The following is a 16,707-nucleotide window of genomic DNA, read 5'->3' as shown; positions in this document are numbered from 1 at the left end:
TATGAGGTTATGAATTGATTGATTGAATGGAAATGACCATGGGTGGTCTCGTTGTCATGTAATCGACTAGGTCGGTTTGATCGATGCTTCGATCCGTGATATGATTGCTTGGGTGCCTATTATGAATTGTACGACTTGCAGTGGGATCCGAGGCCAAGGTAAGTCCCCTCACCCGTGCGTGTTTAGGCAGCCTTTAGTATAGTAGTTTACTAATCGGGCTTAGTGGGGTAGAACTCGCCGAGACGTAGTCTCATCCGATTTGGGGAAAAACATTTCAGACCCGATAAGGAGCCGAGGAGGAGAAGTCCGGGAAGGAGATCTTGAGGTCAAACTTGAAGGGAAGGATTTTGAAAGAAGAAGATAATACCGAGATGGGCCTTGAGGATGGCATGGATGGATTGAGATCCTATCTTCTTTTGAGATCTCCATTTTGATGTGAATAGTTTTGAAGTGATTTTTGTTTTGTATAAAAGTTTGGTTATAAATTTCAATATGAAAAATATGGCCCGCTTTTCTATCCCATCGTTTTATTGTCTGGGATTTTAATCGCTCCATGCGCTAATAAACTAAAGGGTCGGCGATACTTGTCCGGGATATCGCATTATAAAATCGACCAAATGAGAAGGATGTGTGCGTGCCCGAGGATCGGGCGTGGGTGAGCTTCGAGCATCGAGCAAGGAGCAACAAGCTAGGCAAGCATCAAGCGGCGAGTGGCACGAGTGACTCAAAGCAAGTGATGTGAGTGTCGAGTGGTGAGTTGAGAAATTTTTTTTTTTTTTGATTTTAGCAAATTGAAAACTAAGAGGACAAATAAGATAGAAGATAACGGGTATTAAAGGAGGATGCCGTGAGGAGCTATTTATGCCCTTTTGAATGTTGTGAGGACTCCTCACAAAAACATTTTCGTCATTTATAAATTATGGATGTTGATGCCGTAAAAGACATTAAAAGATCTAAGTTATTAAAAAATAGTGTAAAATTACTTGAATTCCTCACTAAGAAGCTATTTAATATTGTTGACGCCGTTTATTTTAAGGTTTTCTATATAAAAATATTTATAAATATTTATAAATAATATATATATATATATATATATATATATATATATATATAATTATGATTGGTCCGGGTTGGATTGACCATAAACTCTCAAGATCGAGGACCAACCCGCATAGTATTGGTCCAGAATCCTGGACCAAGGACCGATTGATCTCCCTGGAAACCAGACCGGGACCGGTAGGGTTGGGCTGATCCAGGGTTGGTTCAAGATTGACTTTAGACCGATGCTCACCCCTACAAACTACCCATACCCCTCTCAAATAATATTTATTAATATTAAGCGTGGGGCCCACTTTTGATTTAAAATGGTGCTTGCCTTTATTTCTTCTTTTTAATTTTTTCCTTTTCTTTATTGATTTGGAACAAAATTGGTGCACCTCTTTTTAAAAAATATTTATTTGCTAGATAGCTACCTAATTATTATATTTATGGCAAAAAAATAATAATTTTGTTAATGATTTTTATATTTCCTTTTTAAATTAGGTTTCTTTTTTAAATCAAGAAACAATTATACAAAAAGCAATTTAAGCATGAGTAAGAGGAAAATCTTTAAGTTAATTGTGTATAATACATATATCATCAGCGATATTCAATCTTTGAGTAAATTTGTGCCAATATTTGAAGTCGAAAAATTCAGATTGTGAGGATAATCTATGGAAATGAAGTAAAAAATTTCTAGATAAAATTAACATTTATGTACTTCAATATATGATTAGAGCCTACTCATGTTAATAATGGAGAATAAGTTTTGAAGAGGAGAAACATGAAGGAAATGTTGAAATGTAGCGGGTGTGGATGAATCGGCTAAATTGGCTAGGGTGAAAAAAAGTTTGAAAGTGATGTGGATGAGTTTTTCTTTTAATAAAATTGAAAAAAATTAAAGAAATAAAGGGATAATGTAGTTAATTTAATATGATAGTGAGCGTCAGGAACCAATAGTAAATGGTGAAAAAGATAAGCAATAATATTAAATCAAGAGTGGCACTTGCAAGGATTAATGTAGTCAATTATAGGAAGTGTTGGGAGCCAATAAGGGGTGGAAATGGGGGGGCCTATTTTAATAGCTAAATTGATCTATGCGTTCATCTCTTAGAATGAGAAATTGAGGCAAGCTTTCCTCCGATGCTAGATCATGCGTAGATGACTTGATCATAAGTTGGCCTAGTCCTTAGTAGTATACATAAATATTAAACCATGTTTGTCTCTGACTATGTAACTATTAAAAGGGTAGATAATGGTGCCAAACAATCTTTACAAATGAGAGCAGGAGATCCCGACTTCAAATCTTTCCTAGTCCTTAAATATATAAACACTCACCTTGATTTGACACCTTAAAATTTCAGAACAGGTGGCCATGGTCCTCTAAAATCTTTACGGTCCTTTGTTCTAATCTTCATTAATTTAGTGGGAATCAGATACTCAACTATAAGGTTGCCAACTTGCCTTAAAGAGTGCAGGGGCCTTAGACTGCAGCTGTAGCAAAGCTGCTGACTCCATATTGAAGAACTGTGAATCCCATTCCGATGGAGTACCCACTTCGGATTCGGCTCTTAAAGAAATTAATTCGTATCATAAGAATGGAATGGCATGACCATGAAGCGGGCGCTTTCTTTTACAGCGATCCATTCTCTCCTGATGAGTTGGTCGAGAGCCAAAAGACTGCGACCGACTATGTCATTCGCCTACAGCTTCCACAACTGAGGAAGGACGAATTGAAGGTTGAGATCATTGATGGCGAGTCACTTTGTATCTCATGCGACAGGAGCGAAGTGGCAAACAAAAAGATCCAGATGGCCCTTCCTAAGAATGTTAGGGCGAGCGACTCCACTGCTGCCATGAGCGGAGATGCGCTCACTGTCACAGCGCCCAAGCAACGATGGTTCCAACTCCGGACCAGAAAGCGTAGCAGCAGGATGTCTGTCACGATCTCCAGTTGATTTATTCGAAGTTTCTATTGCCCTGCTTAAAACTCGCATTTTGTGGCCTCGTGATCACCTTAATAAGGTTGGACTTGTGTGGCGTAGACTACTTTATTTTCCCTCACCTTCTTCTTCTTCCTCTTTTTTTCAGGCCATAGAGGTCCTTTAGAGCTTTTAAAGCCTCATTTGCTGTCAGCTCTTCGTGTTTTGTTTGATTGCAAGATTTTCAGTAGACTCACATCTAGACTTGCCATAATAAGAAAGACTCGCTCTACTAATTCAACTGTAGTGTCTGTACTGAAAAACATTACAAATCTCATAGACCAGTTGTTGATGAGAGCAGAAACTTTCATGTGCAAACTTACATGTACATGTTAGTGTAGCTGCAATTCACTACCTGACTCCACATCAAGTATAGGAAATGACACAGCCATCCTACAACTCAAACAACGAATTTGTAGGAAGTTAGTTTCTATGGGAACAGAAACTGTGCGTCGCTGATGTTTTAGTCCGATGGAGGCTTTTAGTCACTTGTTTATTTTCCCAGACGTGCTGATAAACACTTATGTCAATCAAATATGCACTTCTTCTGCAGACAGAGTTCTGCAGACAGAGTCCTTTGGGAACGTAACAATGGATCCATTCAACACTTATTCAGTTCACTCTCCACTGCAAGCAAATTGAGAACCTGTCACACAGGAAAGGATGCTATCTCATGTATTTCACATTATTCCAATCGGTACCATCGAACCCACAACATAAGCTCATTTATTTTAATTCCTTCTCACGTAGTGATTTTCACATGCTTTAAGTTCAGAAACAAGAAGAAGCGCTAGAAATTCAAACAAGAAGAGAGCCCCTCATTACAGTTACAGCTTTCCCGCGCAATGACACTCTCTGGTTCTGCTCGTCCAAGTGCACCTTCACTACTCCACCTCTGGGCGATGCCTGCAAGGCAACGAGATCTTTTTTCCCCAGCTTTTCACTCCAATAAGGTGCCAAAGCACAATGTGCACTGTGTTAGGGAAATCCCTTATGATGTTTTGAAGATGACAAAATAAATCAAAGGCTACTAACATGTTTGATGGTTGAGTAATAGACCATGCAGATAATAGAACATGTAGAGGATATTATCAAAGTCCGAAGACGCGCGACTCGAGACTCAAAGTCCGAAGACCGCCAGACTCGAGACTCAAAGTCTCAAGACCGGACTCAAGACTCAAAGTTCTGGGAAGACCGCCGACTTTAGTATCAAAGTCTCTGTTCTACCTAAGTCTGTCAAATCCGACTAATTCCAGATTGAACGTGAATGATGAACCGAAGACATTTACTCTGCGGTTTCTAACCAAGATAGACTCTATCTTTGAAGTCGAATCGGGTACAGCCTTAAAGTCTAAAGACCCGGGTTGTAAAGTCTCAAGACTCATATCGTAAAGTCTCAAGACTCGGACTTTACATCCAGATTCGATGAATCGTAACTCAAGCCCAATCATACAACGGCTAGTGATCTGGTTTGGATTCCACATCAAAATTGATTTGATTGAAGACAAGATCTTTCTATACGAAGAAACTTTACTTATGGAAACCAAGATTTCGTTTGTATGGGCGATCGGAATCAATTTGGGATTTTACCTTTGTCACTCAACGGCTACCAAATCTTCTAAGATACGAGCTGTCCAATGGGTATATTGGAAGACGATTCTCCGGATGCTGTCCAACGGTAGTTTGGAAGTGGAGGAGTATTTAAGGAGATCATGGACCGATGAGCAAGTAAGAGACGGAGCGTAGAATTTATAATTCCAAAGTCTAAGCGACTTTAGATCATATACTTGTCTCTTGAGAGCTTAAACGTTTGTAATCGTGAGAGAAATACCAAGAGAGTGACTTAGTGAGATAGTGTGATCTACTACTAAGTGTTTGCACTCGGAGTTGTAATCTCTTGTTGATTGCATAGTGGAATCCAGCCAAGAAGGCTGTTATCGTGGGAGAGTGGACGTAGGCTTGGATTAAGCCGAACCACTATAAATCTCGTGTTCTTATTCTCTTCCCTAACTCCTTTATTTTGTTCATACTAGCACTCTCAATTGGTATTTGAGCCAAGTGCTTCGGTTTATAAAAGTGTTTTTACTTTTGAGCTAAAGATTCTTTATGGCTAGTATGTTGGCACTAGGACTTATGGAAGGGCAAAGCAACACAAGGCCACCATATTTTGATGGAAAGGAATACGACGTATGGAAGATCAAAATGAAAGCATTCCTAAGATCCAGAGATCTCTTACAATGGGATGTTGTGGAAAGAGGAATCAACCCCATTGCTGCGTCTACATCAAATAAGAATGGCAAAGACAAAAACACCAAAGCCCCCGCTCCTATGTCTCGGACGGAGTTGTTCAAAAGAGAAGCGCTTGATGCAAAAGCTATTTATTCTTTATATTGCGCTTTGTCTCTTGCTGAATATAACAGAATCTCTTCATGTGAAACAGCAAAAGAAATTTGGGATAGACTTCATGTTACATATGAAGGACCGATCGTGTAAAAGAGACAAAAGTAAACTTCTTGCTCGGCAAATATGAATCCTTCAAGATGAAGCAAGGAGAATCGATTGGAGATATGTTTAGCCGTTTTACAGAAATTGTAAATGGTTTAGCATATCAAGGTCAGCAAATTTCTGCCCCAATGAAGGTCAACAAACTCTTGCGAGGTCTCTCAAAAGATTGGAACCATGTCAAGACCTCAACCGGGAGACTCAAAGGATTATGCCACTCACCGTTGATGAATTGATCGGCACTCTTCAATCCTATGAAGTGGAGCAACTTAACGATGAAGATCCCGAAGGTAAGAAGTCCATTGCTTTAATATCTAATGCTGTTTTTGATGAAACGGACTCAGAAAATGACATGGACGATGAAGAATTTGCCTTTATGGTCGAGAAATTCAAAAAGCTGAGTAGAAAAGAAAGGAAATTCAGTGGAAGAAGTCAATACAAGCATAATGGCCAGAAAAGAATCATGAAAGAAGATGATGAGCAAAGAAATCTATGCTTAATGGCACATTCGGGTAATGAGTCCGACTCACTGACAGAGACTCGGGAAATCGAGTCTCATTCGAAATGGACTCGGAATTCGATGAGGAAATCCGGGGGAGAAATCAAATCCAAAAGAAAAGGAAAAGAATCGTGATCATCTCAAAAAGGCAACAAATTGAGGGGGAGCTTTGATCAATTATGGAAAAATCTTTTTGATTGATCGTGATCTTATTATGAATGGAAGGAAAGGTAATTGTGTCAGAATTTATTCTACAAAATCCGGTTAGTGCATCTCTTATTACCTTTTGTCATTAACAAATCTCATATTGATATTATCATTTTATTATGACAAAAATGGTACGTGAATTTTATGATGCATCCATGATTTTTACTGGATATTTGCTGATATAATCGAAGTGAGCTATATTGCATATCTTTAATATTCGATAAAAGCTGATTTTTGAAACTTGTGATTCATGCAAGATATTTGTTATCATTCTCTACGTGAATCCATTATCACTTTTTGATTATGACAAAAAGGGGAGAAGATATGAATATGCATATGTGCTAATTGGTTGATATTATTTATTGCATAATATTGAGCTGCGATTATTTTTCTATATATTGTCATGCTCAATCTATTTGCTATCTTCTGATATCCTTTGATTTAAATTAATATTTTTAAAAGCATGTTTATAAATCTGCATATTCAGAGATTGTTTTGTCATCATCAAAAAGGGGGAGATTGTTAGGGAAATCCCTTATGATGTTTTGAAGATGACAAAATAAATCAAAGGCTACTAACATGTTTGATGGTTGAGTAATAGACCATGCAGATAATAGAACATGTAGAGGATATTATCAAAGTCGAAGACGCAGACTCGAGACTCAAAGTCTCAAGACTGCCAGACTCAAGACTCAAAGTCTGAAGACCGCCAGACTTTAGTATCAAAGTCTGTTCTACCTTAGAAGTCCTGGGTCAAATCTGACTAATTCCAGATTGAACGTGAATGATGAACCAGAAGACGACTCTATCTTTGAAGTGAAACCAGAAAGATAGACTCTATGTCTGAAGTCAAACGGTACACTTAAAGTCTAAAGACCCAGGTTGTAAAGTCTCAAGACTCATATCGTAAAGTCTCAAGACTCAGACTTTACATCCAGATTCGATGAATCGTAACTCAAGCCCAATCATACAACGGCTAGTGATCCGGTTTGGATTCCACATCAAGATTGATTTGATTGAAGACAAGATCTTTCTATACGAAGAAGCTTTACTTATGGAAAAAGATCATTCATTCATTTGGGATTTTTTGTGGTAAGAGCATAAAATTGGTTGATAGAACGTAGAATTTATAATTCCAAAGTCTAAGCGACTTTAGATCATATAGTCTCTTGAGAGCTTAAACGTTTGTAATATGACCAACTAATCCAACAATTGATGAACCAATTATGATTAATACTTCAAGAAACTTTCCAAGGTATGAACTTTGATACCTCATTTATCCCAAGTTTTGGGATCATTCAAAAAGGCTCAGCTTTCGACGTATGACCAACTAACTGAACAATTATGAAAATCAAACTTTGATACCTCATTTATCCCCTGAGTCTGGCTGAGCCGATCCTGTGATGATGATACCACTCCCAGGACATCTCTGTATCTCATCAAACTTAGGCTGAAATTCTTCAACTTCTTTCCCTGATGGGAAAACAATCTGCAAAAATAATCAGAAGAAAGTAGAAATGAAGGAATTAAATACTCTCTTCCTAATGAAAATCAGCTCATCGCCAGCTGCTGCTGTACAAATTCTGGAATCAACAGAATGAAAACGATTGCCTCATAGGGGAAGCAAGGGGTTCAATGTAGTCGAAACACTATTTATGGGGAAAAGAAAATGATCAGGTTGCAGTTGAGGAATTACGAAATGATCGTCCTTTTCCGCCTTCTTGATTTCAACAATGGAAGTGCCATTGAGAACTTTGGTGACACATGAAATCCGCTCGGCATCATCTTCAGCAATCGGGACTACAGGAAAATCCAATTCGATCCATATCCCGGGCACATCACCATCTTGAACCTTCAAAATGTCGGATGACTTCGTTTCGGGAACCCTTTTAGCAGTCAGAATTCCGGATAACGTCACAAACTCAATGGTGTTAGAATCTACCATCCCAGATGTGAAGAGAATGTGCGCAGCAGCTAGCGTCGCATGACCGCAGAGGTCAACCTGAAAGGAAAAGTTTGTGATTAATATGACAACCAGTTTCCCGTAGCATTTCTTCCATACTTAAATGTGACACACTTCATCAAATTGATTAATCATCAACATCAATGTTTACTGCCACTATCGAAAAGCAGGCATCAGAGCAATCACATAGATTAGTCTGGTGGAGATGGATTATTATGACGACGAAGCAGGCATCTCTCAAGTACATCAGAGACTCGGTGTCGGACTTGGAGTTCAATCGAACAACGTCAACATGATTCGTAGTCCCACACAGGTAATGCATATAATTTCATCTAATACAAGCACAATTAGCAAATTAACTAGTAGTCCAAAGTAATGAGATGAAACAGACGGCGAAGGACAAATAGACATCGAATTTTTGACGAATTCTTCATCAAGCCATCCATGGTTGATTATATGCAGCCAAACTCAGAAAATGCGAATTATCACAAATTAAAAGAATCATAACAAAACCAGGACGTTAACCCTGTCAATGACAGAAAAATTGCTATTTTTGTTGGCTATGATAAAGAAAGAAAGTTACCAAAAAGCACGAAAGCAAAGTTTAGCAGTTCGCGTGGAAAGAGGACGAAGGAGCTTTCAGTCATTTATTAGCCACACACTGTATATCCTGCACTTGCCGAATTAAAGCAAGCAACGCTGGGAAGATGGAATTCCGAAACTCACTCACCTCCTCAACTGGAGTGAACCACCTGAGCCGAAACCTCGGGCTCGGTCCCCCTTTGCCCGAGCCGGCGAGTTCTGAGCTCGAGGCACCGGTCAGGTAACAGGTCTCCGAGAAGTTGAACTCCCTGGCTACCGCCTGCAGCCACTCTTCGTCCCTCTCTTCTTCCAAGATACACACCGCCGCCGGGTTCCCCTTGAAGGCCGTGTCGGTGAATGCGTCCACCTACAAAAACAACACCTCGCACAAGCCCATGTCATGGTCGATGCAGAAGAGTTCAAGGAAGTTTTCGCAAGAGATCTCCATCTCTGGTAGGGGAATGAAACGGAAGAGAAAGAGGCTGTATTGATACCACCAAGTACTGCACGAGTTTCTTTTCCATAGAGAGCGACGGAGAGGGTGAGAGAGAGAGAGAGAGAGAGAGAGATGGCTAATGGAGAAGAAGCAATGAAATCAGGCGATGTCTATTGGAGAAGAACGCGATACTCCAGTTCCTCGTAAATCGTTCGGGGCAGGTCTGCCCTCGATCCGCACGGAACATATTTTAGTCTACTTTTCCGGCCCTCCCTGTCTTTCATACTTCATTCTATGCGTCATCTAAGGCTGCGTTTGTTTGTATTTCTTTTTTTTTTTTTGTTTTTAAACACTTTTTTATTTTTTTGTTCTTTTGTTCCTGCGAACAAAAAGAAACAGAAACAAGAAACACAAATTTTGTGTTTCTTGTTTCTGAAAACACAAATCGTAAACACTTTTGAAATTTTCTTCTTTTCTTCTTATTTTCTTTCTTTTTCTTTCGCCGGTCGCCGGCCTCGGCCATGGCCGGCGACCGGCCGACGAGGGGCCGGCGGCCTCGCCTGTGCACGGCGAGGCTCGCCGTAGCTAGGCGAGGGTCGGCCTCGCCTTGGCCGGGCGAGATCGAGCTCGCCCGCCCGGCGAGATGTCGGCGCGTCGGGCCGGGCTCGCCGGCTGGGCGAGCTCGATCTCGCCCAGATCCGGCAAGGCCGAGCTCGCCCGGCCGGGCGAGGCTCGGCCTCGCCGAGCCACCGCTAGGTCGGCGTCGCGGGCGGTGGCCCGGCGAGGCCGAGCCTCGCCCGGCCGCCGGGCGAGCTCGGCCTCGCCGGGGCCGGCGAGCCTCGCCGTGCTCGGGCAAGGCCGCCGGCCCTCGTCGGCCGGTCGCCGGCCATGGCCGAGGCCGGCGACCGGCCAAAAGAAGAAAAAAGAAAAAGGAAAAAGAAAAAGAAAAAAAGGAAAAAAAAAAAAAAAATAGAAAAATAAAAGAAATAAAAAAATTATACAAATTTACCAAACGTGTTTTTATTTATTTTTTGTTTTAGAACAAGTTTACTAAACGCGTTTTTTGTTCAGAAATTGTTCCCGAGTGAACGAAACACTTTTTTCTATTTCGTTCCTCGGAACAATTTTTAAACAAACGCAAACAAACGCACCCTAAGAGTTCTGTTTATTTCCTGACAAGTCAAAAGTAACCAGCGCATCTACCAAAGGCTACGAAAGCACTGACGCTTTCAAGAAGTCTTTGTGTTTTGTTGGACACGACACATGTCCGACACTGTTCTACATTTAGTTAATATGTGTCGAAAAATACGATACCTAATTAACTTTCCTAGCATTTTTCAATACTTGAATTCAAAATTCTGATGTGTGAGTTTGAAACTCTGACACGTAATTTCAATATTTGATCAACTCTTATGATACTCTCTAATACTTGATTTCGGAATTTTGACATGTAAGTTTAGAATTCTAACATGCACCGGGTCAATTTTTAAATTTTTTTAATAAAAGATGGATCGAAATATAAATATGTAAAAAATAATAAAAATAATAAAGGGGGAAATAAGAAAAAACCTGTCTTCTCTTATTTTCCAACTTTACTCTCTAAGTTTGTTTTTTCTTTTCTCTTACGACATATTCTGACACACGAGTCTAAAATGTGGATTGTTTATTTTTTTCATACAAGTTTTATAGATTATTAGAATGGAGTTAAATTTGTCAAATTAAAACAATAAATGATATTAATAAATAGTGGATTAATATTTTAGTTTAATATCAATCTAAGCTCTTTGATTATTATTATTTGATTCATCATCATCATCATCATCATCATATTTGTGAATTTGAATTAAATTAATTTGATTAAAATAATCATAAAAATGATAATTTATTGTGTTTATATAAAAATATACATTTAATATATAATGTGTCACGACGTGTTGGAATTCTCTATTTTTGAGAAATGACGTGTTGGTATATCATGTTGTGTTGTTCCATGTTACGTATTGGTGTCAGTGTTACTTATATAAAATATGCAATGTCATAATGGTCCTACGTCTAGGGGTGTGCAAAAGAACCAGGACTCGCTTAGATCGCTCGGAACCAGACCAAAATTGCCCGGAATTGGTGGTTCTTAAGGGAACCGGTCTGGTTCCCGATTCCATTTATGGGAACCGGTGGGTACCAGTCCGATTCCCAGTTCTCGGTTCCATGGGCGGATCCGCCCGCCCGCCCACCTAGACTAAACCGGTTATGGAGCATTCTCTTTTAATTCCTTCGAATAGCATATCGCCAGGCCATCCTCCACACATTTTTTCATTTTTCCCCTTGGCATAGTTGTTTATTCTCTCTGATACTTCTATTAGAAATATTATCCCGTGGAGCCAACAACGCAATCTTTCTTAATTAGCAAAAAGAAACTACACATCTTTCTCTGAAGCCTTCTGCTATTTGAAGCAGGCTCTCTCTTTCTCTCCTACAAATCACTGAATCACTCGCTTTTTTCTACCTCAACTCTGTAGACATACATGCGCACACGCATGCGTGCGCACACAGAGGTTACAAAATGAAAACGAAGCTTCTTGTGTGGTTCTTTTTCATAGTGTCTGCTCAAACCATTTTGATCTTGGCTGTTGAATGCTTCTCCGAGCCATCCAACTCTACCGAAAATACACAAGGACCGAAAGTTCCAGGTAGTGTATCTTTCCTCTTCATTCTTCGTTGCCACTCATTAGTGTCCTATAAATTGTTGGAAGCTACCTTTACTTCAGTGGAAAATGCTACAACAAGTTATGCAAGTTTGAACAAGACCAATAAATCTTCAGAAAGCGCTGATGGAAGGCTGGTGAATTCCGTTATGAGAAAAGGTTCAAAAGGGAAGGGATCTGTTGGTGGTTGGGACGGAAGGGGCGCGAGGGTTGCGACCGCCGCCGCCGTGGCACTAATACTTGAGGAGAATAAAGCTACCATGTTGGGAGAGCTAGAATAAGTGGATATGGGGAGGATGAAAAGGGGAAGGTGTGGAGGTTGGACCGGTTCTATGGTTCCACTTGGGAACTGGATGAGACCAGTAGTCCGGTTTCCGGGTGGATCCATGCAACTAGCGGGCGGTTCCCAGTTTTAATTTTTCAGAATCGGTTCTTAGCGGGCATTTCCGGTTTTAGGTTGGGAACCGCCCACCCGGACCATGCACACTCCTACCCACGTCCATTATTAAATGTTTTACCTGAGTTATAACTATTCAATTCACTCGTAATTGTATTAGCCGAAATTAGTTCTCATTAATGTGCTGGAAATTTGGAGATTTCCATATAAGATAGTAAATGTTTGAAGCACACAACAAATAAAAATTCGCTCATGACATGCCTCAAATTGATGAATTGAGAACTTATGGAAAAGAATGCGACCTTTTAGCAATAGACTACCCTATTGATGGTATCTACGAGTAGTGATGTTATTGACACTTGTGTTTTTACACATGTTTAGGAGGTTATCGAAAAAGTGTTTGTTTTTTTCAATAAGACTAATCATATGAAAAAGAAATGTCATGTTGTGCTCAATTAAAGTGCTCTAAAATCCCTTTAGATTCGTCCTTCAATAGGTGGAAAATATATATTGCGTTACTTTCAAACGAATTTTTTGTCTAGTTACTTGTCTATATGTTTTCCCATGACATCAACCCTTGCTATTGTACTTTGGGATCGTGTGTTGTGGACCAGCTATATAGTTTAGCCATCGAGCGATCCTGTAACCCGTGTTCTTGTTCCTTTCTCGGCACCCGAACAACGGTGTTGTTTGGAAACTGTCAACTATGGTTCGCCGCTTAATGATTGTCCTAGCCGCGACTGTTATAAATGATGGATCAGGAGCTTTCCTAGCCTCTGACATAATTCGAGTGGCCTAATGCAAGGTCAACAGGAAACTGATACAAGTAACCGGTTCTTCGCGTAGGATCACGTGATCATCTTTCCTTGGATGAGAGTTGGTAAGAACTTACAGAAGCCGACGTGCGAGTTCCTAAATGGGAATGAGATTCGACTCCTTCAAATGGTGAACCAGGGTCATAAGCAACACGACCATCTCGTATTCTTCTACATGGGATGGGACTCCTCAACTCGAGTCTTGACCTGTGCACATTCTCGGAGAAACTCGACCAACAACAAGGGATATTATCTCTTTTAAGTTAAAGGAGGGAAAGACCAAAGAGATTAGAAGTAGCTTCCAGGCATCTGTATGAGCAGCAATACAGAGATAGCACATAAACGAGACAAAGTGGTTGATGCACTGTCCCTCAAAGACATAAAAGCAAGACCGAGATAAATGGTAGTTCGGTCGTCTCTTTGATTATGCTACATAGGGCTACAGCTCCAAGCATACTGAGAATCTCGGCTATGGTCTGCAGCATTAAACAACTGACAATCTCGAATTCATGCCATCAGAATACTTATTCCATCTCGCCCTTTGCCTTGCTTACAAGACGAATCTTGCTTGCTCGATGTATTTTTAAACAAGAATAGAACCCGTCATTACAGTTACAGCTTTCCCACGCAGCATGACTCTCTGGTTTTGCTCGTCCAGGCACACGTTCACGACTCCTCCTCTAGAAGATGCCTACTCAACACATGCACGAAGCTGATTAGGGAAACGCGTGAAATTCTGTTGAAATGGACTAATAAGAATTTGAACAACCACAGATGCACTGTTCACAAATAGGCGCCTGGGCGTGGAGAGAGAGAGAGAGAGAGAGAGAGAGAGAGAGAGAGAGAGAGAGAGAGAGAGAGAGAGATTACAGCATAAACAACGAAAAAAAAAGATGAATACGAATTTTTTTTTTTTAAATATTTCTCTTTTTTACTTTTTGTTAACTTTTGATTGGCCGCATAAAGATGGAGACAACTTAGAACAATTTATCTTCCTATATATTGTATCCTCCTCGTCCGACCTGGTGGAGGAGAATATCCAATCCTCCCATCACGTGAAAAATTCACAGGTCTGTCCCTAGTAGGGTCCAAGGCATGTGATGTAGGCCAAAAAAATGTGCCAAATCATCATAAAATCTTTGACCTGGATCAGCCTGATCAGGCCTTAATTGCATAATTTTTGCAGTTTGTTTGGACTTTGCTTGAACATCCTGGTCAATAATCACTAATCAAATCCCAACAAAATAATTAGACCGCCACTGTACAGACAAGCACACGAATCTAGTGGGTTCTTAGTGAATGGTCTGAACATGCCGAGTGATGTAGTGAACTGTAAATGAATGATCGCACATCACGCTTGATGAGATTCCATAGTCGGCCTTTCGTCACCATCGTGCGAGATTTTTCTCGTGACGTGAATGATGTTAAGTTGCGAACCTCGGTTGTTGGTTGGTCCCATTGCTTCCGGTTCACTCAAGTCGAGAGACCACAATGCTAGTCATGATTTTTCCGTCCTTCTTATACCATTGTCATTGCCACAAGAAACTCGTTCCAATGGAGGGTTCGACCGGTACCGGCGCCCGGACCCACACCATCACTAGGGCAAGATCGTTTTCATTTCATGGTCCTCCTCCTCCTCCTCCTCCTCATTTGTTCCTCTCATGGAGATCAAATGCACGAAATAAGTTGCCTTCCCTGAGCTCTCGTATTCGCCCGAAGAAGACGAAGGCGTTCGCGAAAAAGACGAATCCCGCGCGGGTCTCACCTGGATTCAGCTACAGTACATTTAACAGGACGCTCAAATTCTTCTATAATCCGAGCACTTGCATGCAGGGACATGATCAGTGTTTGGAAAAGCTCTTGACCGTACTCTCTCTCTCTCTCTCTCTTTCTCTCTCTGGTTTCCTGACAAATTAAAGATATTTCAGAACAACGAAGGAACTGGCTTCCCAAGAACAACAGTGAACTCTGACCATTCCACAGTGTCCACCAACATTCCACTTTCCGCACGCCCATCGCAGCAGAGCATCCCGTGGGCTACCCTTTGATTATCAAAAAAGCATGCAGACCTTTTTGAGCCTTTTCTAAAGTGGGGCAATGATTGGTGGCGGATACGATTTTTGCTGTTCGATCTTTTGGCCGTATTGCCGAGCCCAAAAGTGGTCTAATCGGAGTTGAAAACCATGTGCAAACAACTCAAGAATTTGCTTGCTGAAAAAGCAGAGCTCGGTTCTCACAGCTGTGCCACAGACAAGGACGCGTTCGAGCGTACATGCATGTACGTATCTGCATATCTGCATCTGAAAGATCTGCGAAACGATCGCGAGGCATAAAAATATATTCGAAGGGATTCTAAAGACACGCACAAGAAAGCTGGGAAGAACTGAATAACATTCTCTGGAGGGAGGAAGATTCCGTCAGCCTTTCTCTGCATAACGTGTCGGTAATGATCGAGGGTTTGAATCAGACGGACATTAGCCATGAGAAATGGGACGCACTGAGATGATCAGGGAAGCGTTGAACTAGATTAGAAGCTCGACAGATCCTACGTCGCGCTAAACTAGAGAAGATTTCTAACTCCTACGCTGCAGTCGTGTTATTCGTCATCGGTTCTACTTTCTCTACCTCTGATCCCCGGAAATGCTGCGGCGAAACCGTCATTCAGACAATGCCGAGAAGCAGCTCTTGGATCGCACCATCATCGGCCGGCAGGCCGAGCCCGGCTTCCTGGGAGAGTCCAGGGTCCGCCTCAGGAGCTGCTTCACCGCCGATATCAAGTCCTCCGTCGGGTTCGCCGGCGGGCTCGACGACCGGAACTGCTCGTAGAACTTCATGTGCCGGCCCAGCGCCTCCTCCCCGTCGATGCCCCCCTCCGATCGGACCGCCTCGTCCTTCACGGCCTCCGCGCAGAGGCCGCAGATCCACCGCCCGCCGAACCGCTCCCGCACGCGCCCGATGTACTCCAGCGTGCACTCCTCCGCGAGGCCGCAGCAGTCGCACTCGACGAGCTCGAGCTCCGGCGGGGATCGCGCCGTGTCCGTTCCGAGGCTGCAGCTGGGAGTCCGCGCCAGCCATCGGGGATCACACGCGCCTCGAAGAAACCTCCCTGACGGACCGACAACGAAAACAGACGGTCGGGATCAGGATCGGGAACCAAATCACGCTCCGTCAACCAACAGAAAAGCTCTAGTTCGAAGAAAGCTCGAGACGAAGCAAGGATCTTCACGGCTTACCAACTGAAGATGATCGAAACCCTCGAAACCCGGTCGTCGCGCAGGAGAACCCAGATCGCGTCCTATCTATCTCCGCATCTCCCCGGTACCGCCGTCTTCAACCGTATCGCCGATCGCCGCGAGGAGGCCGTCCGGGGGCGCGACGGGCATCGCAGAGGAAGGAGACGGGACACGCCCACTTGCAGTCTCTCTCTCTCTCTCTCTTCTCTCTCTAGGCGGGAAGAGAGAGAGAGCTGGAGCCCACGTCCATGGCGGTTCGGGACTTCCGGAGCTTGCGAGATGGGAGGGGAGGGTGGAAAGGAGGGGATGGAGATGGAGAGGTTGGGAGGTTATTTATGTAGACGAGGACTC

General features: G+C 42.1%; 3 protein-coding genes across 3 annotated transcripts; 1 reads left to right on the top strand and 2 right to left on the bottom strand.

The window, feature by feature from the left end:
- Positions 1–2,636: 2,636 nt before the first annotated feature.
- On the top strand, positions 2,637–2,996 carry LOC104439154 (18.1 kDa class I heat shock protein-like). Its single transcript, XM_010052264.1, has one exon. The coding sequence runs from the start codon at positions 2,637–2,639 to the stop codon at positions 2,994–2,996; it is 360 nt and encodes a 119-aa protein (XP_010050566.1).
- A 675-nt stretch (positions 2,997–3,671) lies between these two features.
- Positions 3,672–9,456, bottom strand: LOC104437469 (uncharacterized isomerase BH0283). Its single transcript, XM_039309626.1, has 5 exons — positions 9,268–9,456; positions 8,922–9,140; positions 7,925–8,230; positions 7,598–7,717; positions 3,672–3,998 (listed from the first exon to the last, which is right to left on the bottom strand). Exons 1-5 carry the CDS (start codon positions 9,295–9,297, stop codon positions 3,819–3,821), a joined length of 855 nt encoding a protein of 284 aa, XP_039165560.1. The 5' UTR covers positions 9,298–9,456; the 3' UTR covers positions 3,672–3,818.
- A 5,962-nt stretch (positions 9,457–15,418) lies between these two features.
- LOC120291865 lies at positions 15,419–16,506 on the bottom strand. The gene is made up of 2 exons (XM_039309625.1): positions 16,446–16,506; positions 15,419–16,229 (listed from the first exon to the last, which is right to left on the bottom strand). Exons 1-2 carry the CDS (start codon positions 16,504–16,506, stop codon positions 15,781–15,783), a joined length of 510 nt encoding a protein of 169 aa, XP_039165559.1. The 3' UTR covers positions 15,419–15,780.
- Positions 16,507–16,707: the final 201 nt, after the last annotated feature.

The sequence above is a fragment of the Eucalyptus grandis genome, chromosome 3 (assembly GCF_016545825.1).
Source record: "Eucalyptus grandis isolate ANBG69807.140 chromosome 3, ASM1654582v1, whole genome shotgun sequence".
Lineage (NCBI taxonomy): Eukaryota > Viridiplantae > Streptophyta > Magnoliopsida > Myrtales > Myrtaceae > Eucalyptus > Eucalyptus grandis.
This window is presented reverse-complemented; position numbering and strand designations above follow the sequence as displayed.